At 38.1% G+C, this 21,999-nt stretch overlaps 6 protein-coding genes across 8 annotated transcripts in view; 4 read left to right on the forward strand and 2 right to left on the reverse strand.

Annotated features, from left to right (window-relative positions):
* The window catches only part of LOC18026928 (serine/threonine-protein kinase ATG1c), a 4,237-nt gene extending 3,271 nt beyond the window's left edge, over nt 1-966 (forward strand). Inside the window, exons 11-13 of the mRNA XM_006410913.2 lie at nt 8-174; nt 267-337; nt 458-966. Coding sequence (XP_006410976.2) covers nt 8-174; nt 267-337; nt 458-715 — 496 coding nt within the window. The 3' untranslated portion in view covers nt 716-966. The remainder of the gene's footprint in view (nt 1-7; nt 175-266; nt 338-457) is intronic.
* A 371-nt stretch (nt 967-1,337) lies between these two features.
* On the forward strand, nt 1,338-3,872 carry LOC18026930 (protein RETICULATA, chloroplastic). The gene is made up of 8 exons (XM_006410921.2): nt 1,338-1,537; nt 1,698-2,389; nt 2,481-2,579; nt 2,765-2,985; nt 3,086-3,155; nt 3,241-3,320; nt 3,405-3,469; nt 3,560-3,872. Exons 2-8 carry the CDS (start codon nt 1,820-1,822, stop codon nt 3,751-3,753), a joined length of 1,299 nt encoding a protein of 432 aa, XP_006410984.1. The 5' UTR covers nt 1,338-1,537; nt 1,698-1,819; the 3' UTR covers nt 3,754-3,872.
* Nucleotides 3,873-4,936: 1,064 nt separating this feature from the next.
* On the forward strand, nt 4,937-5,659 carry LOC18026931 (non-specific lipid-transfer protein 1). The gene is made up of 2 exons (XM_006410922.2): nt 4,937-5,305; nt 5,397-5,659. Exons 1-2 carry the CDS (start codon nt 4,975-4,977, stop codon nt 5,411-5,413), a joined length of 348 nt encoding a protein of 115 aa, XP_006410985.1. The 5' UTR covers nt 4,937-4,974; the 3' UTR covers nt 5,414-5,659.
* Nucleotides 5,660-6,434: 775 nt separating this feature from the next.
* On the forward strand, nt 6,435-7,342 carry LOC18026932 (protein MIZU-KUSSEI 1). Its single transcript, XM_006410923.2, has one exon. The coding sequence runs from the start codon at nt 6,435-6,437 to the stop codon at nt 7,194-7,196; it is 762 nt and encodes a 253-aa protein (XP_006410986.1). The 3' UTR covers nt 7,197-7,342.
* Nucleotides 7,343-7,579: 237 nt separating this feature from the next.
* Nucleotides 7,580-11,055, reverse strand: LOC18026933 (mitochondrial substrate carrier family protein B). Its single transcript, XM_006410924.2, has 8 exons — nt 10,458-11,055; nt 9,545-9,787; nt 9,094-9,270; nt 8,835-8,984; nt 8,636-8,737; nt 8,480-8,550; nt 8,287-8,354; nt 7,580-8,127 (listed from the first exon to the last, which is right to left on the reverse strand). The coding sequence occupies exons 2-8, from the start codon at nt 9,749-9,751 to the stop codon at nt 7,886-7,888; spliced, it is 1,017 nt and encodes a 338-aa protein (XP_006410987.1). The 5' UTR covers nt 9,752-9,787; nt 10,458-11,055; the 3' UTR covers nt 7,580-7,885.
* A 5,460-nt stretch (nt 11,056-16,515) lies between these two features.
* Nucleotides 16,516-21,911, reverse strand: LOC18026934 (protein NRT1/ PTR FAMILY 5.6). Of its 3 annotated transcripts, none has more exons than XM_024160923.1 (5): nt 21,661-21,911; nt 18,609-21,529; nt 18,264-18,481; nt 17,618-18,162; nt 16,516-17,539 (listed from the first exon to the last, which is right to left on the reverse strand). In XM_024160923.1, the coding sequence occupies exons 2-5, from the start codon at nt 18,751-18,753 to the stop codon at nt 16,696-16,698; spliced, it is 1,752 nt and encodes a 583-aa protein (XP_024016691.1). In that variant the 5' UTR covers nt 18,754-21,529; nt 21,661-21,911; the 3' UTR covers nt 16,516-16,695. The 3 variants fall into 3 exon arrangements, with proteins under 3 accessions (XP_024016691.1, XP_024016690.1, XP_006410988.1); XM_024160922.1 differs by having other exon boundaries at nt 18,609-20,514; nt 20,851-21,850; XM_006410925.2 differs by having other exon boundaries at nt 18,609-18,763; nt 20,435-21,850.
* Nucleotides 21,912-21,999: the final 88 nt, after the last annotated feature.

Raw genomic sequence — 21,999 nt, forward strand, 5'->3', positions numbered from 1 at the left:
ATTTCAGGTTTGGAGGAAGCCCTAGCCAAGACATTAACAGACTAAGAAGTAACAGCCTGAAACACGATACCGATCTTAGCCATGATGGATCGGAGGAGATATCCTCTCAGATTCAGAGGCAGTTTATCCAGGAGATTGAGCTTGCTGAAGAACTTGCAAAGAATATCGAACCTGGTATGTTTTTCTCTTGGTAAAAAAAGAAACCACTTTTGCTCTGTTTCTGTGGTATTCAAGATTTTAAAAGGTTTTCATCTACTTGGTTGTAGGAAATACAAAAATGCCTGATGCAATGGAGACGATATTTGAAGCCGCCCTTGATCTTGGAAAACTTGGGGGCGTAAGTTCCTTTACCCAAGAAAACTTGATAAATAAAAACAATCAGTTAGTGTATGCTCATTCTCATATAAATAAAAGAAAAAGATTTCAATTTCACTAGTGGCTGTGGCTTTTTCTGCAGGTTAAGGAGGTTATGGGAGAGATTGAGAACGCTGGTAACCAATATTCGAAAGCGGTGCGTTTGCTGGTATTCCTTCTAGTAGAAGCACCAATGCTGATTCTGAATCCACCATTGTCTCTCACAAACTCAGTCAGGTATCGTCTACGAACGTATATCGATATTCTCAGCAGAAGATTAAAACATCTGCAATCTCTTAGAAGAAGTTCAGTTGCTCAGATGCAAGGATCATCATTAGCCATGATGAACAAACAACCATAACCATTTACTTTGTTTGGGAGCTCTTGTTTCTTCATTTGTTTTTTTTTCCCTTAAAATAAGAGAAAAATGTAACTATTTGTACAGGAAATCATGTATTCTTATTCTTTTGGGGATCTGGAGGGACTTTGGGGGATATGATGTGTGTGTGATAGATGTTGTACGTTTTCTTTGTTCTATCTTGATCCTAATCCTTTATTCTTTTCCATATGTTTTGATATCAAAATTGTTATGATGATACATTGATTCTTGGATTCATAAGCTTTGTATAAGTAGATTTATGATGCTTTTGGTCATGAGTTTTCCTTTATACACTTTTGTCAATCCAACTTTCATGTTTGTCTCTCTGAATCAAACTTTCAGAAAAAGTTGAAAATCTGAAAATTTATTGTTTTCATATACAAACAAGATTTTGCTTACAATTTTTCATTAAATGAAGTCAAAACTAAGGTAGAGGTCACACATGCTATGTGAATCATGCAATGCAATTATGCAAGTATGTACTTCTCTTAATTTCTCATGTCATATCCTTCTTTTTTGTCTTGAGCTCTCTCTACACTTGTCTCGTACTTATTCTCACATACAAACTTTATTCTTCTCATAATCGTAGAAAATGAATTTAAGAGCAAGGACAAGAGTTTAAGAAGGGTTTCAGTTCCACACGAGTTTAGAATTTGTCGCACGTGCAATGGACTGAAGAGATGTAATTAGTACCCTGAAGCCAAAGAAAATAAGCGCCAGTGGCCCTAATCACTCTTGCAGTCACCACTCTCCGTTTCTTCTCCTTCGCAGTCTCCATTTCTCCACTGTCTGGCCAGATACAAGGTTAGGGTTTCATCCTCATCGCCGAAAGTTTCCAACTTTGAAATTTGCGTTACGTGTTGGCATCTTCTTTTCCCTTCATTTCTCGGTTTTGTTTAGTTCTCTAGGAAAAACGGACAAAGCTATTCTGCTTGATACATTTTGGGTTTTTGTTGTCTTGCAGAAGCTTGAGTGGAAGAATCTTTGATTGGTCGTGATTTAGTTGGGGATCGCTTCTTACCTGCTTTGTTATCAGTGTTTTATTTGTCGACTTATCCTTGTTTGAGGTGTTACAGAAGAGTGAAAATGGCAGGATGTGCAATGAATTTTCAGTTCTCGAGTGTCGTGAAATTGAGAAAGGAGATTTCTTCGTTGAGGATTTGCAATCGAGACTTTGTATTTGGAGATTTGGTCAAGGAAATGAAAGTGCCTGTTTTGCGGATTAAAGATGTTTCGGGTAGGCAAAGGTCGAGGCTTTTGATGGTTAATATGTCACAGTCTCCTGTTGAGCCGCATTCTAGTTTTGCTGCTACTGCGCAAACGAAAGGAGAAGAAGGTGATAGCATCTTAGGGAAAGACGACAATGTAAGAAATTTGAATGAACCGGCGAAATTTGAAAGTGATGGTAATGTTGGCGATGGGTTTAATGGAAATGATGGTAATGGTGGATTTAATAATGGTGGAGGAGGAGATGGAAATGGAGGAGGAGGTGATGGTGAAGACTATGAAGAGAAGGAGTTTGGACCCCTTTTGAAATTTGAAGAGGTTATGAGAGAGACTAATGCTCGAGGAGCTACGCTTCCATCTGATATGTTACAGGCTGCTAAAAGCTTTGGGATTCGCAAAGTGCTTCTCCTTCGGTACTTGGATTTGCAGGTACTTTTCTTCGTTTTATTTTATTCTTGTTTTCTTTCTGGAAAGAACACTTTAAGAGAAGAGTTTTGAGTCTCGATTTCTTGGATTTTAGAGCTCAGCTGGGCTTCTTGGGTTTGCTATAAGATCATGGTCTATGCTTCGCAACAGAATGTTAGCTGATCCATCTTTCCTCTTCAAAATAGGGACTGAGGTAAGCGAGCTTTCACTTTAATCTCAAATAATCACAAAGAACTTCACTATCAGAGCCAATCTTTCATTTAGAATTAGTTTCTCCTTGTACATTCACATTGAGTATGCAACACCATGCTTGTGTTTCATGTAAGTTCCTTTTTTCATGATCCAATAAATAGTAAGCATTTGATATTATATTTTCAGATAGTCATTGATTCTTGTTGTGCCACTGTTGCTGAAGTTCAAAAGAGAGGAAAGGATTTCTGGGCAGAGTTTGAGCTGTATGTTGCTGATCTTTTGGTCGGAGTTGTAGTTAACGTTGCTTTGGTCGGTATGTTGGCGCCTTTTGTCCGTTTTGGTCAACCATCTGCATCGAGTGGCTTCTTAGGAGGCATGCTTAATGCTTATAATGCGCTTCCTAGCAGGTAAAACATCCCTCCATTCAAGAAGATACTCAATTACAATACTTAAGTTTCTCATTTTGTAACCCGGTTAATAAAGTTTTGAGATGTTGAACTGATGCAGCGTGTTTGAAGCTGAAAGACCAGGATGTAGATTTTCCGCACAACAGAGACTTGCTACATACTTCTACAAGGTAGTTAAATTTTGACAGTGTTTGTCTCAATGGCTCCATAGCCGTTTTAGCTGTTGCTGATCAAAGATTTGTTACATTTGTTCAGGGTATAATGTATGGTGCAGTTGGGTTTGGATGTGGCATCGTAGGTCAAGGCATTGCTAACCTGATCATGACTGCTAAACGGTAACACACCTCTTTCCGCTAAAAGAGTCACTGAGCTTTTGGATGTGGCTTAACGTTTTCTTTTTGCCATTATCTTTCTCTCAGAAGCATAAATAAATCAGAAGAAGACATCCCAGTACCACCGCTCATCAAGAGTGCAGCTCTCTGGGGTACACTTATGCATATATTAGCTTCTCTACCTTATTTACTTCCACTTTACTAAACCATTAATCTCCATAACAATGGTATTTTAATTGCAGGTGTATTCTTGAGTGTTTCTTCGAATACTCGTTATCAGATCATCAATGGTCTAGAGAGAGTGGTCGAATCATCTCCTTTCGCCAAGAAAGTGCCTCCCGTGGCTCTGGCCTTTACTGTGGGTGTACGGTTTGCCAATAACATCTACGGAGGAATGCAGTTTGTGGATTGGGCAAGATTGAGCGGTTGTCAGTGAAGAAGTCCAAAACTCTTTCCTCTGTGTAATTTGATGAAACTATATATGCCTGGCTGTGTCTATGTTATGGATTGGGAACATTGGCCTAGGGCCTAATTTCAATAAAACACTTATAAAAGCTTTTTTTTTTTACAAAATATATTATACTATAATTTGAAGTTTGCCTTTAATTTTTTTTTCATTCATAAAAACATTAAAAAAATCTAATTAATATTGCTTGTAAATTTATATTTTGTTATACAAATTTTCTTTCAACAAATTGATTATAGCAAAAGTCATTTATGATTTAGTTGTCATTTTGTGTTAAGACTAATTGGATTACATCTTTATGGATAATTTGTATGTTGTTATTTGTTAGTGATCATATTGTATTTTTCATCTTTTACTTCTAATAAAACATTATATTATAAAATTAATTTTTTTAAAAAAACAAACAAAGCTAAAAAAATTAAACGAAGCAAAAACTACATTGTTCAAAGTTTACTACCAAATTTATTCAAAGTAAATAAAAAAATTATATTTTATATGATAATTTGAGATCACCGATATAGGTGATCACCTATAAAACTTATATATTTTAGATGACAATTTTGAGTAGGCTATATATAGGTCATCTAAAATATATAAATTTTTCATTTACTTTGAATAAATTTGATAGTGAACTTTGGACAATTTGGTAGTGGATTTAGGACAATTTGAATAAAATATAGAAGTTTTTTAATTTACGACTGCTTCTGTTTAGGGTTTTTATAAGTCTAGACACAACTATGTATATATGTTGTTGTAGCCAACTCGGTTTAGTTTTCAGTATGAGTACTACATTTCCGTTGTTATATCCAATCTTACAGAACTCGCTAGTTGAGCTGTAAAAGTAATGAATAAAATGATTAGAAACAGAGAAATGCGGGCAGTGATATGTTTTTAGAGAGCAAAATATTGAAAAACATTTTTCATTTGTGGAAGCAAAGAAAAGAAAAGAGAGAAACAAAATCAAGCACGCAAGAAATTAAACGACTTAGACACGAAACAGATGGTGAAATCTAAATCAAAGAAGCACAAACAAAATGATTACAAAATGAAGAAAAAAACAAAAGATCCATTCTTAACTGTACACGTCACTAAAACACAACCACCCCACTAAACATTCTTACTATAAGAATCATCAACGCACTAAGGACACAAAACAGAACAAAAGAACACTCAACAAACATAAGAAGAAGCATGAAGTGTTGTAGGTTTGTTACAGTGGCTTTGATGAGCCTTGTGATCACATTTGCTTCCATTGAGGCGGCTGGTGAGTGCGGTCGCATGCCAATAGGTCAAGCCGCAGCTAGCCTAAGCCCGTGTTTGCCTGCTACGAAGAACCCGAGGGGTAAGGTTCCACCGGTTTGCTGTGCCAAAGTGGGTGCTCTCATTAGAACCAACCCTCGTTGTCTTTGTGCTGTCATGCTCTCTCCTTTGGCCAAGAAAGCTGGAATCAATCCTGGAATCGCAATCGCTGTTCCCAAACGCTGTAACATCCGCAACCGCCCAGCTGGCAAGCGATGTGGACGTATGGATTCGAATCTTTGTAAATTTCGTGAGTAATATTACATGGAATTGACTTCACCTACTTTTTCTTGTTGTCTTTAAATATTTTGCAGGTTACATTGTTCCATGAAGAATTACAACGTCGATTGGGATGAAAATGATGAGGAGTTCTTGAGATTAAAATAAATGTTTTCTTTCACTTACCTTTGTAGAGGAGAAATGTGAACTATACATGCTTAATAATCTGTTGGACTATAAAAATATGCGTATGCCTTATCTATTATAAATTTATAATATATGGAAGTGTTTTCTGTTTTAAACTTATACTTGTCTTATACTGTTACAATTGGTTTGATGTGCTTCTGATTTAGCTGTCCCCTTCTCAAGAAAAGTTTTCTAAAATAATTCTGAAGATGTCAAAAGAAATAAAGAAATTCCTAGAGAAAATGATAAATAACTGTAATTCAGTGAATAAAATAGACGATAAATTAGCAACAGTAACACAAAAACAACAACAACAAAATCGGAAATTCAAGCATAACCAAAAAATATTAATTGCTTAAGTTTTCTTATTAAACTAAAGCATTAAATTTGTTCCAAAAAGAAACTAAAACCTTAAATTAAAGTAAATAATATGATTAGTCTTTTTCAAAGTCAAAGACAAATATATTTAGCGACCAATTTTCTTGATATTCGCACAACATAACTCTTTTTCTATCAATTCCGAACGTTCGGCAGACTGCAGTGACTGAATGAATGGGGTGCAGAAAACCGTACGGCTCTTAACTCACAGCAACAAAACAAAACTGAATTAGTCATTGAATATTAAAAGTACCAAAGAAACTAAAGCCCTACCAAAAAAAATAAAAATAAATAACAAATGAATTTTGTTTTAATCGCAATAGAAGAATCTTTTCAGAAAACAAAGAATCCAAGATTCACTTTCCACGTGGCGACTAAAGAAAATTCCACGTGTAATTACAGTCAAACCAGTCAAAGCCACAACGGATATTCTCTTGTCTCCCGCCTTTCTTTATAAAAAAGAGCCACACAACAACAAGAAAACAGAGATTATCTCTGCAACTCCATTCGACCTTTTTCTCAAAAAGCCTTTGCAAGAAAACAACAGAGAGAGAGAGAGAAGAATCAAGATGACGAAAATCGACACTCTCCGTCGTTATCTCCTCCCGTGTATCACACCTCCGACGAATCCAACCACCGCATCTGTAACCGGAGCAGCATCATCCACCGGAGTCTCCAAGAAACGTCTCAGCACTTCCCTCAGAGACGACCTCGACGTTAACCAAGACACAGCTTCTTCCTCCGCCTCTTCCTCCGAGGCTACTTCCTTCGCCGCCGCTTCCTCCGACGACTACCTTTCTCCCATCACGGCGCCGCAGAGACCTTCGAAGACGATGGTGATCGGAACTATTTTCGGGAGGAGGAAAGGACACGTGTGGTTCTGTGTCCAGCACGACCGTCTCTCCGTTAAACCGCTTCTCCTCCTCGAGCTTTCAATCGCCACGAACCAGCTAGTGCAAGAAATGGGTTCGGGTCTTGTCCGGGTCGCTCTCGAATGCCCGACCCGACCCGAATTGAAGTCTTGCCTCTTGAGATCTGTGCCGGTTTGGACCATGTTCTGCAACGGGAGAAAGTTAGGGTTTGCTGTACGGAGGAGCGCTAATGAGGAGACGAGGGTGATGTTGAAGAGATTGGAGTCGATGACGGTCGGGGCGGGCGTGTTACCAACTGGATCCGGGTCGGGTGAATCGGATCTTGATGAGGTTATGTATATGAGGGCAAACTATGAGCATGTTGTGGGAAGCTCTGACTCGGAGTCGTTTCATCTCATTAACCCGGACGCTAACTCGGCTCAGGAACTCAGCATCTTCTTGCTCAGGACGTCTACCTAAAATGCCTTTTTTAGGGTAACTTATGAATCTTTTTTTTCATCGAGTTTCTTTTTCGGGATTTCAGAGATTTTACCATGACAGTTGAGAAAAATCAAGATTCTTTTGGGTAGAGAGATTCAGGTTTTAGTGTTTAGAGATCGTTTATTTCCGACAAAGAGCTTTAGTGTTTTTGAGTTCTCATTCTTGGTGGGATCTTTTTGGGTTTCGAGTTCTTGATCAATGTTTACTGTTTATTTTTTAAGAAGATATATGATTTTTCAAGATTTCCTCTTGTATAATCCTTTTTTGATGTAACAAAACGTTGTACAACATCTGATTTTCACAATTCTGTGTTGAAATCTTATCTTGTTACGAGTACAAAAAGAGCATAAAGTATACCAAAACTTACTGTATCATTAAGTGTAAAATTGGTGAAGGAATAGAGTCAAATAGCAAATGAGAAGACAAAATTGTTATGTCAGGAGATTGCTCGCGTGGAAAAACAGTGTAATGATGCATTTGAATGTTAAACACCCAAATGCAACTAACCTATACACTGGAGAATCTGCTCTCTCTCTCTCTTTTTCACGGCACTAAGAACAGTAAAATTTCCTACTAAAGGCAAAGGGGTTTGAAAAGATGGGCGAAGGAAACAAATTTGTTGTTCCTTTCTTCTCCTAATATAAAGCAAGCTAAAGCACTAAATTCCTCTAAGTATAAGGGGCAGGAGGAGACAAGAGCATCTTCAAAGACTCGTATATCATGAAGGTGATGCCAACGCCAGGAACCACTTTGTAATATTCAGGCAATAATCCTCTGTACAGCCCTCTGATGCTTTCTGTCTTGAATATGTGTTTGAATGTCCCTAAGAGTCCCGTGTTGTACACCCTCGCTCTTCCACCGGCTCCTTCTACTTGCATTCTTCTTCTCACAAGATCCAATGGGAACGTAGCTACAGAGTTATTGTGGCAAACGGAAATTGTCAAATACACTGATGCTTATAGTAAGAGGAAGATTTGTCTCTAGGAACACAGCTTGAAACTTCAAAGCCAATATCCAATATATACTGACAAAATGGTTTAGTGTCTTGTAGCTAGAGAGAATAACAAACCTGTTGAAGAAGCAACTCCAGCTAGACTTCCACAACCAAGACTAACAATCAATGTTGAATCATTTGGCCTGAACAAGTTCCAAAGAAAATAGTAAGGTATATATGCCTGAGTTTGCTTCCAGATGAACAGAAATACTCAATAGGCGATCACAAAAGTAACAGAAAAAATCCTAATTAAAGATGACTTTTTTACCTATGAGATCGCCAATATGATTTCATAGACTCATACGCAGCAAAGTTGATTGCAAGGGTTGGCCCAACACCCTGCATCAGAAGAAGATGTACAAAGAAGCAATTAGCAATCAACAGACTTGGCACAAGAGAGCAAGGGAAAGCAAACAAAACGTACCAACATTGTAGCACCAAGTCCTTTATATAGACCCAAAAGTCCCTCATCTCTGCATATGGTACGAAATGCATGCCCAATACCCTGGTAATACATTGCATTTCTCTGGGAAGGAACAAATGTAATGCATTCAGGCCACGGACAGGACAAAGAAACACTGCACAGATCAAACACAAGAAGAAAACCAAGAAGAAAACCAAACCTGAGCAGCAAGACGTGTCCTAACAAGATCGAGAGGATATGTAGCTGAAGCAGCTGTTATTCCAGCCAAGCCACCACTTACAAAGTGCACAAACGGGCTGCTACTCGCGTTTCCAATATAACTCTGTAAGACTGGATTCGAATAGAAAAACTGCAAAAGAAATGACATTGTTAGGCTGAGTGAAAAATCATGATAAACGGTAACAAAGGCCACAATTTAAAAAAAAAAAAAAGATGAAGAAGACTAGAATGCAACTCACTTTATTGTATTTTTCATATGCATAGAAGTTCAGTGCAGAGTAGGGAAGCCTGTGGGCTACAGTAACAAGATTTCCTTTCCAAAAGGCTCTAAATCCTTCCTCGTTAATAATACGGGAAGCTTCACGCCATAAACTTGGCCTGCTTAACACTGCAGCTTCTGAATGCATACCTTGCAGCTGAAAGAGACAACAAAAAAGCTTTTACCAAAAAAATAGAGACAAGAAGCTGAGAAGGCAAAAACAATGTAAAATGACAAAATTTGTGATAAAAAAAAAACCAAAAAGGGCCAAACAAAATTATTCATGAATTCGCCAAACGTTCTAAATTCACTGTCCTGAAACTTCCCAAAACTCAAAAACTCCAGCTCCTTAATGAACAAACCAAGTAGCAAAACTAAAAAAAAAACAATTTTTCAAAATCAAAAGAGAGGGCTCGATGTCGAAACAAGACCTGAAACAAGATGGTGAGGCGAGCTAGAGGAGCGGTACAGGTCTTGCTGAAGGCGCCGGCAATACCACCGGCGAGGAGATTCTCAACGATGCCGAAGTGAGCCTGCGGCTTAATCTGCGGCTGTTTCTGTGATAAACTCATGGTTCCGGCATCCACAACGCTCTGAGCTCCATCCACCGCCACACCGACTCTAGCCTCAATATTCATCTCTCTCAATCTCTATGTCTAAGAATTTACCCGTCTCTGGGTTCGCGAATTCGGATTCGAAGGTCACATGAATTGAAGGGAATTGAATTACGGTGGAGATCGGAGAAATCGACATGGGACAGAGTAAGAAAGGAAAACTCTGAGAGAAACCCTAAAACTTGCTTGGAGAAGGAGGAGGGTATATTGGTCAAAACAGCTAGATACGGAGATACCGGGAATATGCGTCACACTTCGGTTTTCTCAAGAATAAAGTTTGGTTTTTTTTTGTTCCTAATGACTTTTTCTTTCATTGAAAGTATCTCGGTTTTGAACGGTATTTGGTAGTATCAATGATTGATTCCAAATTTTACTAATTGTATTTCATAGAAATGGATCGGATAGAAGATGGCATGCATATCTGAATTACATGACTATGTTTTTAGTACATATAATTTCTTTAGTATTTGCAAGCTAGGACGATTATACTTAAGTTTCCATCATATCAAAGTTAATTATGTCTTTTTCTTAGATCTAATCGTTTCGATTTGTATTATTCGAGGAGTTGATTGATGATTCCAAATTAAAAAGAACCAAACAAAAGCATAAGACTATGATTATTGCAGAGTCTTTGTTGAGTTTCTTAGGGTTTTAATTCTCAAAATTAAATCAAAAAAGTTTAAAAGGAAAGGGATCGATCCTTATTTGGGCAAGGAACGATTCTTCTTACCCAGGTGGTACCATATCATTGGTTAAAAAATCTTGTGGAGAAAATTTTTCATTTCAATCATCATCTCCCCGGCGTCGATGGTCGTCTTCTCCCTCTCTCACTCTACTAACTTCTCAACTTGCGCCTTCTTCCGAGCCTTGGCCTCCTCCTCCCGCTCCCAATCTCTAATTCGCTGATTCCACTCACGATCTCGTTCACCACAGTCATATCCTTTGTCTCTCTCCCGTCCCGATCTCGTTCATGGCAGTCTTCTTACTGCGGTTTTTATTGGCGGAATCGAGTGTACTCACTGAAGAAGGTCCAAAGACTTAGCTGATTGATCGCTTCATCATTGCTTGAGAATCAAAGTATTCGCTTGGTCGATTGCAGAAGGCAAAAGCTTATCTTCAATTTTTTTTTGTTTTAACCAAAAATAATTTTACCAATGGACCACCCAAAAACATTGGGTTTCTAATAAAGTTTTTAGCCCAAATATATTACTAAAATATTGTAAAGAAACCCCTTAGGGGTTTTGGCGATAATCATGCTCTAACATTTCACCTTTTCTTCGGGTTCAAAACCGAGATTTTATATAAATCCAATCCAAATTTTAAGTAAAATCTCGGTTTAAATAAAAGACCGGACCGAAACCCAAATACTGTAGTGTGTGGATTTTTTTTTTCTCATGTTTGTATGGTCAGAGACAGTGTGAAAAAAGCCACACTGGTTTCAGCGTAGATTCAAATCCAATTACAAGATTTATCATATAATATTATGGCATCAAAGCATCACATTCTACGTATATATATCCCATTTTTACCAGTATTTAAATGATTTGATTGACAAGAAACTAAAATCTTTGAATGTACAGATATATAAAACATTAAAAGTCTAAGGCAATGCAAACTTCACAAGTTATTTGTTCGAAGGAATTCATCACCCACAAAGAATGTAAAGTATAAACCGAGAATGAATAGTTAAACGTAGCGATTTTAATTAATCATTTACCCTCAAGTCTCAATAAAAAAAAATGAAGGAAACTAAGCTCAAAATTGGTATTAAAAAAGATTCGATCGAAACCTAGTTCCTCTCTCTCCCGTGGCTCCATCTCTCTCTAGGGTTTCAGATTCCATAGTAAATACAAGATGATGCGGAACATGGCGATGCTGGGAAGAACGTTTGTGTGGTGGCACATCAACAGCTGTCCGATTCCTGAGGGTTTCGATCCTTGTCTGGTCGGTCGGAGAATAGAAACGGCGTTGAAGAAATCAGGCTACTCTGATCCTGTCACCTAAGAGAGGGAGAGGGCCCTGGTGATGACGTGCTACGCAAGCTTTCTTCCAGTGGAATCTCTCTTATCCATTCCACTCGTTAATCTTCTTTCTATCTCTAATTCTATAATTTCTTAGTATAAATGGATTTATTTAATTTAGGGTTTAGGTTCAACGTTGCTTCCCTTTACTGAACCAGGACCTGCATCGGTGTTGTCTTACCTGTCTCTGTGGAATTCACGTCCGGTTACTACAATGCTCATATTTGGTGGTCATAATCTACTGGAACTGCTACCTCTTATACTTGACTGCGACGTAGAAAAAGGATACAAATATCTCCTGGCATATGATCATCAACTAGTTCCATCCTCATCCTCGCGCTGTAAAGTCTTTCTGAATAATGCTAGTAAAGAGTGATTATGGAAAAGCTTACTGTCAGGTGTTTGTCCTCTCTCTTTCTCTCTCTCACACACTGTGTGTTCTCTCTCGTGTTGAAATATATGTAACCAGCAAAGCTGTTTCTGAGCTAATTAGTTTTTTTCTACAGATGATATGGATTCAGGGTCTGCGGATTAAACACACAAGACAACAAGGCTTGTTCTTCAGGACAAATACACTGAATCGGTTGAATCTCCCTTGTGGTGCCGTGTATGCAATTTTGCTGGCAAAAGCTTTGAACATTTCAGCACGCATCTCAAGAGTAGAAGACATGGAATTTCGGTAAGCCTCTTTCTCTGCTAGCTTCTAAATATTGTCATCAAAACTTTTTTCATTTAATGTCTTTGTACCACATGTTTCCCTTTCAAAGAAAAATGCCCTGATGTGTGCAATTGGTTGTTTTCGAGCAGGAGTGGGACTTATGGGCTAGTCATAGAGGTGTGTATCGTAATAACCCTGATGTCTTTATATGGGGTCGATCAAAGGCAAGTTTATTATCTCTCAAGTTAATATTTCTCATTTTTGGAATGTACAATTGCGTTCAACTAGAAGACCCCTTTCACAGCTTACCTAATTGTGTCATTGTCACAATATTCCCTTTCAAAGAAGATACCTATCTGATTCCGCTTGTTGTGCATTTTGTTTTCAAGTAGGAGTGGGACTTGCTCAATCTTGAAGACTTGGCGGGTTGTGGTTGTCCTGATGTGTATTTGGCTGTCAAGCGGGAGTGGGACTTATGGGCTAGTAATAAAAGTGTGGATGGTAGAAACCCTGATAACTTTGTATGGCGTGGATCAAAGGCAAGTTTTGATATCTCTCAAGTTGAGATTTCTCATTTTTGGGATGTACAATTGCGTTCAACTATACCGATGTGACAACTAACCTTATTGAAGTTACTAATTTTTGGAATTTATGATTTGAGTTTCAACTAGATCCCAGATGTGGAGTAGATAGCATGATTTACTGACTTTGGTTGATGCATGCTAAAACAATGAAGGAAAAGTGCAAGAAGAGGAATGCTGAAGAAGAAGCTGAAGTAGAGGACTAGAGGGTGACCGCAAATGCTCATCTAAAGGAGAAGAAGAAGAGTACATGGCCCATGTGGTGGTGTTGTTCTTCTCTAAGGAATTTCATATGGTTGATGGTTTGTTCTACCTCTAGCAGGAACTGTTGTGTTACTTATGCTGGTTTTCTAGTCTCGTTTTTAAACTAAGCTAATTAACTAATACTTTTATCAACATCTTTTTGAATTCATATGGCGAGTAACAGGATAGTATGTTCGATCGATTAGGGTTTTGCTTGGTCATCAAAAGATTACTAATGTGACAAAGATTACTAATTGCATGACAAAGATATTTTTATCGATACATTTTTCATTTAATGTCGCCTTTCCACATGTTTCTTTTTCAAAGAACAATTCCCTGATGTGCATTTGGTTGTCATGCAGGAGTGGGACTCAGTGGCTAGTAGTAAAGGTGTGGATCGTACTAACCCTGATAACTTGGTCTGGGGTCGATCAAAGGCAAGTTTTGAAATATCTCTCAAGTTGACGTTTCTCATTTTTTGAATCTACAATTGCGTTTCACTAGACCCCTTTCACAACTTACCTTATTGTCATTTGTTTTGTCAAGCAGGAGTGGGATTTGCTCAATCATCAAGACATGAAGCGTCGTGCTGCCCTGGTGGAGAGTCTATCAAAGAGAGAGACTAAAGTGGGAGTAGAAGAGGGACTCTGAATGATCATCTAGAGAGTTCGTCTGCGAACTAGACGTTGAAGATGAAGTTGAAGAGTACATGGCTCATGAGTTATTTTTTTTTCTCCATTTCATTTGGTTAATGGTTTGATCTACTTCTAGCGGGCATTGTTTTGTTAATGGTTTGTTCTACCTCTAGCGGGAATTGTTTTGTTAATGGTTTGTTCTACATATGGTTTATGGTTTGTTCTACATATGGTTTATGGTTTGTTCTAATGTCAAACCAAAGAGTTACTATTACTAGGCCTTTGACCAAACAAACATAGAGATCAAAGAAGATATAAAATGTTCTACTGAATAGTGCTGCAGTGCACCAAACTTAAAGCACCCAGAGAAGTATTGTGTAGTCTTGCTTTGCATCTAAATCTGTTAAGGGTTTGTTCTAATGTCAAACCAAAGAGCTTTGCATCTAAATCTTACTGAAAGCAACCAGAGAAGTATTGCTTTGCATCTAAATCTGTTAAGGGTTTGTTCTAATGTCAAACCAAAGAGCTTTTTGACCAAACAAACGTAGAAGTCAAAGAAGATATAAAATATTCTACGGAGGAGTATTTGTAATCTTGTGCTTTGCAGCTAAATCTGTTGTAATTAGTATACGCACCATGAAGCTGTTATCTGATTTACTAACACATCAAAGAAGAAACACTGCTGAGTACTTGAAGTAGAATCTTAATGATAACCCCCGTGACAATCACGGGAAGAGTGGAGGAAGAAGACGAGAGAAGAGAAGAGAAGAGTTTATCCTTAACAGTTGGATTCAGAATGTTTTTTTTGGGTTCAACTAGACCCCTTTGAAGACTTACCTTATTATCATTTGGTTGTCAAGCAGGAGTGGGACTTTCTCAATCGTCAAGACATGGCAAGTCGTGCATTGGCTTGTCGTCCGTATAAGCACTCTATAGATACTACCGTGGTGGAGAGTCCATCAAAGGCAAGTTTTGAGATTCCTCATTTTTTTGGAATTTACAATTGAGTACACCTAGACCCTAGATGTGGAGTAGATAGCATGATTTTGGATTTACTGACTTTGGTTGATGCTAAAACATTGAAGGAAAAGTGCAACAAGAGGAAAGACTGAATAAGAAGAAGCTGAAGTAGAGGAGGGATCCCGAATGCTTATCTAGAGGACTGTGAACTAGACGATGAAGATGAAGATGAAGAATACATGGCTCATGAGGTGTTTGTTTTTCTCTAAGGCATTTCATATGGTTAATGGTTTGTTCTACTTTTAGCGGGAATTGTTGTGTTAACTACTTATAGTACTTGTGCTTATTTTCTACACTCGTTTTCTAGTTTAAGATAACTAACACCTTTTTATCAACTTCTTCTTAAATTCATTCTCCATACAATGTTTCTACATATAGGGTCTAGTTGAACTCAGTTGTAAATTATATATAGCCTTATAATTTTTATTATTGGAAGCTTGGGATGAGTGTCATTAAGTTCTCATCATACAAGATATGTCTCTCTCAAATCGTTTCGATTTGTATCTTTCGACAAAGGTTATTAACTCCAACAAGAACCAAACAAAAGCAATAACACTTTTTGGTTTTCTTTCAGAACCGAGATTTATATAAATTCAAACCAAATTTCATTAGACCGATCAAAACCCAAATGTTCGTATCTGGTCAGAGACCGTGTGAGAAATGTCACATCGGTTCAACGTAGAAAAACCAATCGGAAATTCAAATCCAATTACAAGATTTATCATAAAATATTTAGCGTCAAAGCTTCACAGGTTACGTTTCATAAATATTCAAGTTTTATCCGTAACTAAATCTTTGAATGATCTAACAAAAAAAAACTATATCTTTGAATGTAAAAACATATAAATATTAAAAGTCTAAGTCAATGCAGACTAAACACGTTATTTGTTTGCAAGAAAAAAAAAGGGGGCAAAAGATGAATATAGCGAGACATTTTTTTGGCATCAATATATATATCGAGACTCAATCATTACTTTCAACTCAAGCCTCAACGCGTGTTGTGTAACATGGAGGTTGTGGCAATAATCGTCATAGCCTCAATTGCTCTTATTGTTGTTTTGGGGATTCTTACGGTCTTTTGTAACAATGGACTCGAAGGTGATCATGGAGGTGGCGGCGGTGGTGGTGATGGAGGTGGCGGCGGTGGATGTGGTGGTGATGGAGGTGGCGGTGGGGGAGGTGGAGGTGGTGACGGTGGATGTGGTGGTGATGGAGGTGGCGGCGGTGGATGTGGCGGAGACTGATTTAATTAATGATTTAATGGTTTTGGTTTATCTAGTCTTCTTCTATGTCTAGGTTTGTCTTTCATGTTATGTTTCTTTGCTTCTTACAAGTCCTACGTCTGTTTTCAGGACTTGGTTTTTTATTTCTTAAAAAAGAAGGTACGACTCTAATTTGTTGTAAAATTGATGTTTTGTTTTGGTTGCAACTTTGTAACTAAAATGAGTGACTATCATATTGATAAAAGTGGCTGCCAAAATAGGTAGATCCATTCGTTTACGTATGTAAATCCGAATTCAGCAATCCATTTGTTGAAAAATTATTGATGTTTTGTTTTGGTTGTAACTTTGTAACTAAAATTAGTGAGTATCATATTGATAAAAGTGGTTGCCAAAATAGATAGATCCATTCGTTTATGTATGTTTAGGTAAATATCGTAAATTCCCAACGTTTTGGAAATCGCGCGAAAATAATTTAAATGATCTATTTACCAAAAAAATTCTAATACAAAGATGACTTCTCAATTTTTTTTTGTTTTTCCTTCTAAAGAAGCTTGGCAACATATACTTGCATTGCAAGACTTGTTTATTTAGGCGACGGACTCGGAGGAATCAGCTTGGCTTGGCTGCACGGTTTTGTAAGGGCATCTCTTTGCCACAACCACAAAGACACATATATTGGCAGCCATAACACTGGCAAGAAACCAGTAGAACCGGTCCAACCGGCTGCTGTTCAAGTCCTTCCCAAACCAACTCTTGGCCGAGAAATCCTCCGCTAGAGTATCCACGGCTGTGATCAGTAGATTGTTAAGGAAGCTAGCTGCGCCTATCACGCTTAGGTAAAACGCTATACCTAAGCTCCTCATGGAATCAGGGACTTGGTCGTAGAAGTACTCTTGGAGTCCAACGAGCGTGAACGCATCCGCAATGCCAATGACAATGAACTGAGGAGCTAGCCATATCACACTCAAGGTTTTGTTGTTTTCGGTACGGTCCAATCGTTGTTTCTCAACTAGAGCTGCAATGACCATGGTGATGATGGAGAAAACCATACCGGTCCCGATTCTCTGGAGAATGTTGATGCCTCTTTGGTTCCGTGTGATGCGTCTTAGCAAGGGAAGTAGAAGTTTATCGTAGAGGGTGATCGAGATGATCAGAGCAAGAGCGGTGAGAGAGAACATGGAAGCTGGAGGAACTGTGAAGCTGCTGTTACCGGCGATGTGTCTGTCCATGATGATTGCTTGTTTAATGAAGAAGGTCGTGGTTTGTGCTGCACAGATTCCAAAGGCTAACGTGGAGAGCCATATGGGAATCACGTGGATGATCAGCTTTGCTTCCTCTACTTTAGTCAACGTTACGAGTCTCCATGGACTCTGCTTCTCGAGTGCCAGAGGATTAATCTTGTCTTCTATAATTGCTGCCTTGTCAAGAAACCTGCAAGAAATATCAGTGTATGATGCACAAGAAAATCAGGAAGTTAAAACAAGAAGAAGACATTTTCGAGTTACTCACTTCAGATGCTTTGTGTGGGGGAGAAGCCGGCCATTAGTAAACTCTGCCTTGGAAGCTTCATGAAGCAGAGAAGGATCAGAGGGATAAGGAAGATTTCTTTTGGAAATGGCGGCAACAAAGACCTGTAACATTGGAGTCAAAGGACTACCCAAAGGTGTCCGGTAACGATAGAATGGTTTTCCGACGAGGAAGATGACAAGAGAAATAGCCATAACTATGGTGAGTATGATTCCTGCAACACCCCAACCAACACGATCTTCGATATAGACAACAGCAGTCACGGACGTTAGAATACCAGCACATAGAACGACATTCCACCAGTTAAAATAAGACATCTTCATATTTCTTTCTTCAACATGATCATCGTCGAACTGGTCAGCACCAAAGCTCTCAAGGGATGGCTTATGACCTCCAGTCCCTATGGAGATCAAGTATATGGCAATGAAGAAGGCTACTTCGTGTGCTTTCCTAGGTTCAACGCACACTTCTTCGTGACAAGGTTTCAAGCCCGGTATGAACCAGGACATTGTTAAAAGGACCAAACCCTGTTTTTCAAAAGAAACAAGAGAAAATAGTTTTTAACATTGTTTATGGAATCTTTAGATGTAAATTGGATTAAAGGTACCAAGTTAAGAACATATATTACCATAAGGTAAATGGTGGTTGCAACCAAGACAGTCGCGTAACGTCCAAGATAGGCGTCTGCTACAAAGCCTCCAAGAAGAGGCATCAAAGTAGTGACACCTGCCCAGTAGTTCACATTTCTTATAGCCAACTTGAGATCTTGGTGGAGAATCGTTGTTAGGTAGACCACCAGGTTCGTAGCTAACCCGAAGTAACTCAACCTCTCGCTGAACTCAATTGCTACGCAGAGAAGGTGGAACAAAAGGACTTTAACAATGATTTTGGGCTACTATAGCATATGCCCACAGTGTTACAATTATGTGGTGTAAAGTTTCAGTAAAAAAATCTCAATGAAAGTTTTTGTTACCGATGATGAAGAGTGCAGCTTTCCAAGCGCCAGTTCGAGCCCGAAGAGGAACACGTCCTCTGCTGTCGAGAGAAGAATCAAGAACCCATTTCTGTTGATCATCGTACGAATCTTGAAGTTCTGCATCAATCTTCTTATGCTCCATCTAGAATAAACTACACGAGAGAGTTGATTCTTGAGGAGTGTCTGTGGGTGTGAAGTGATCTGTTTAAATGAGAAGAATTCTTGGTCCTTTTTATAAATGCTTAAGCTCTCTGTGTTGACTCATTAACCTCCACAGTGTCTTCTAGATTCTGTGCCCACATTGTTTTGTTTTCAGCCTCAAATAGTTCTCATTTTCTATTTTGTTTCACACTCACGTTGAGGATGATGATGAGTTAACAGAAATGAATAAAAACTACCCAAATTCGATTCCTCTTTTTAACATTAATTATTGAAAACTCTTGATATTATTCCTCACGATCACCTTTCCAAGCCAATACTACCATTTTCTTTACTCTAACCCCACTACGATCTGAGATGCTTTAGTTTAATACTAAAAAGCAATCAAATACGAATACTTAGTCCAATAAGTTCAATGGTTCCTTTATTCACTTGACTCTCTAGGTATCTTCTTTGTAGGGAAGTAGATCTCACCTCTCTTAGGAAATTTTACCATATACTTTAGTACCCAGTTCCTACGCCTTATCATCATATTCATTCCTAAAAATCTAATGATCACAAAACATTCAGCAGCAACATATCACAATGTCAAGCTAAGAAAATTTAAATTTAATATCTTAACCCCTACCTTAAACAAAGTCTACATGATCATTTTACTCTATTACCACAATCACTCATGTAGAAAAAAAGATTCACAGCTAAGCAATAATCATATGAAACAAAATACAAAAGCTTGAAGCTCTGTACTATACTTAATGCTATAAACACCAGTGCATAACATGTTACTAGACAATCCTCCTCTATCATACAGTGATAATGAATGGCTTTTCTAGAGAAGATAATCCTTAGGTTATGAGACCAATGAATGATTAGATTGTGATCGACCATGGGAAAGTTGTCACGGTTTAGTGGATTTGCAAATGCTAACCAAAAACACATCTTCCAAATCTTCTTATATTATACGCTCCAATAGCATTTAAACAATCATTTTTTTTAATTATTAAGAGTCAACTCCTATCCTATATTAAATCGAAATTTGTGGCTAAGGCTGAGGAAAGTGAAAAAACCCTTTTCCATAGTGCTGTAACCACTATTGACTGAATCATCTACAAGCAGTACCAACCATAAAATATGACTATACATGTAAAAGGTCGGCATCGTAGAGCAAATCAGTCTTGCGTATTGCCACACCAAAACCTCATTTTCAAATGAATGGTCTTTATTCTTCATGTTTTCTTCACCACCTTAGCAATAAAACATGTTTTGTCTATGGAAGTAGGACCTCCACTATAGTGAGGTTACTTTTGAAAGGAAAAACAGCAAAATTTGGCTAAGAGTTCCCCTTTAAAGAGCAAGTTTTCATATTATGTGGCTATGTGCTCATCATAGTGCACGCTTCTAGGGACGACTTCAGCAAGATATACTCTTAAGAATCGACCACCCTTAAGAGTACGAAAGAAATCGCAGAAGAATGTAAAGCACATGTATCGCATGCTGATTGATTACTTGCCAAAAGTCCTAAAATTTTCTCTTTTTGATTTCTTTTATAAATGACACTTTGAGAAGCAAAGAAAGCTAGAATGACTACTTTCACATGGTTCTCATGGTAACAAAGATAACGAAATTACTTTCAAACGACTTAATATTTGATGGAAAGTACTAACCTCCACTAAGCATTCTTCTAATTCACTTGCTTTGCTCCACATAAAAAGTTGTAATACGTACAGTCTCCCATTGTTGTGCACTGCTAAAACAGAAGAAGTGGGTCATAACTCATAAGAGACACATGCCAACACAAATGGCTGTAAATAATATGAACCACCATGCAAATGGTTGATGAGTCAGCGGATGTTACTGTAGAGTATCTGAAGGAATAGTAACAATAGCTTATCTTGACATGGAGTTCAACTTCCTAACAATTGATTCTGCTATAAACGTATGACACAAAGCAGTGGCAAGATAGCGAGTTGTGGATCATGCCATCATCAAAGACAAACTTTTTGACAACCAATAGACTAAACCCATAGTGCAACTGTGCAAATGGAAAGAAAACGAATAGCTCAAAGATGTATTCAAGTACCTTGTATGAGCATTGTTAAGGTCTCCTAGATAACCCAAGTCAAATCCATGATGCTCCAAAATAAATTCCAACCGATAAGTACTAGTTGGAGAACTGTGTTTTCATCCCATTTATGGGTAATGCCCGAATAACATGTGACCACTGACATGAATTCCATTAGCTCACATGCTTTAAAAAAAAAAAAATCATTTCCTACTAGACTTATTGAACTGCTACAAGAAACTGTGGCAACTTTACCAATGGTAAAGCAATCCATTTGCCACTTAGCTAATCCAAAGGCTTCTAACAAGAGCGACACTGCATTTATCAGTGACAGTATATTCAATGACATAAGATTTTTTTGAAAACAGCACCCGCGAGAACCTCCCCTGCCAAACCGGCAAACCCTCAACTTCACTTGATTCTCTTGAAATGAGACTCCGTCTAGATAAACTCAGCATTCACCAACCTAGCCTTATTCAGTTTCATCTTTAAAATCTCCTTTGATTTCCATTGGGCTTTGATACAGGCTTTGGGTGGATTTATATATCTAATACGTCCACGATAGTAGATGATCACAAACTTCTTCCAACTTCCAAACCCAGACACATCACAAACATATTGGCAGGGATTTGATGCAGTTGGAACACTACACTTACATCGCAAGATGCTGTCAAAAAGTTTTGATGAACCATAACCTCTGCGATAACAAAGCGACAAAGACGTAAAGAAGCAATTCTCATCTTGAGGAAAACCTAAAGTATCCAAAACATCTCTTTCTCAAACCAATGTCAAGATGGTGCATTACAAAAAATAAAGGAGAAAGGTAACCTTAGGTTGTATGGTGTTAAACATCATTTCCCAAGTGACTTTCCAGGAGTCCAAGCCAATCAGAGCAGCAGATAAAGAATTCAAATCACATCAAGGGACTGAACTTTAGGTATCGCACGGCGATATAGTCAACTATATCTTATGACAAGTTATTCCAAGATAACTCACTACCCCCAAACAATAGTCTAGAAACGAGAATGAGATGATGAAATCAAATTATGGACGATGTGGTAGTCGAAACCAATTTTCACTGTGATTTAGATTTGCTGCGTCAGTTATGATCACTTCAATTGAGAAAGACCTCTTTCAATATCTATACGAGGAAAGAAAAGAGACAAC

The sequence above is a fragment of the Eutrema salsugineum genome, unplaced genomic scaffold (genome assembly GCF_000478725.1).
Source record: "Eutrema salsugineum unplaced genomic scaffold, Eutsalg1_0 scaffold_10, whole genome shotgun sequence".
NCBI lineage: Eukaryota > Viridiplantae > Streptophyta > Magnoliopsida > Brassicales > Brassicaceae > Eutrema > Eutrema salsugineum.

Coding starts and splice junctions, on each gene's coding strand:
- LOC18026931 (XM_006410922.2), top strand. CDS start 4,975: ATGAAGTGTTGTAGGTTTGTTACAGTGGCTTTGATGAGCCTTGTGATC.
- LOC18026932 (XM_006410923.2), top strand. CDS start 6,435: ATGACGAAAATCGACACTCTCCGTCGTTATCTCCTCCCGTGTATCACA.
- LOC18026934 (XM_024160923.1), bottom strand. CDS start 18,753: ATGGAGCATAAGAAGATTGATGCAGAACTTCAAGATTCGTACGATGAT. Junction 18,482..18,608: donor AGCTGCACTCTTCATCATCG/GTAACAAAAACT, acceptor TTCTCTGCGTAG/CAATTGAGTTCAGCGAGAGG. Junction 17,540..17,617: donor CCCCACACAAAGCATCTGAA/GTGAGTAACTCG, acceptor TATTTCTTGCAG/GTTTCTTGACAAGGCAGCAA.
- LOC18026930 (XM_006410921.2), top strand. CDS start 1,820: ATGGCAGGATGTGCAATGAATTTTCAGTTCTCGAGTGTCGTGAAATTG. Junction 3,156..3,240: donor TTGCTACATACTTCTACAAG/GTAGTTAAATTT, acceptor ACATTTGTTCAG/GGTATAATGTATGGTGCAGT. Junction 3,470..3,559: donor CAAGAGTGCAGCTCTCTGGG/GTACACTTATGC, acceptor TTTTAATTGCAG/GTGTATTCTTGAGTGTTTCT.
- LOC18026933 (XM_006410924.2), bottom strand. CDS start 9,751: ATGAATATTGAGGCTAGAGTCGGTGTGGCGGTGGATGGAGCTCAGAGC. Junction 9,271..9,544: donor GCCTCACCATCTTGTTTCAG/GTCTTGTTTCGA, acceptor TGTCTCTTTCAG/CTGCAAGGTATGCATTCAGA. Junction 8,355..8,479: donor TCATATTGGCGATCTCATAG/GTAAAAAAGTCA, acceptor GAACTTGTTCAG/GCCAAATGATTCAACATTGA.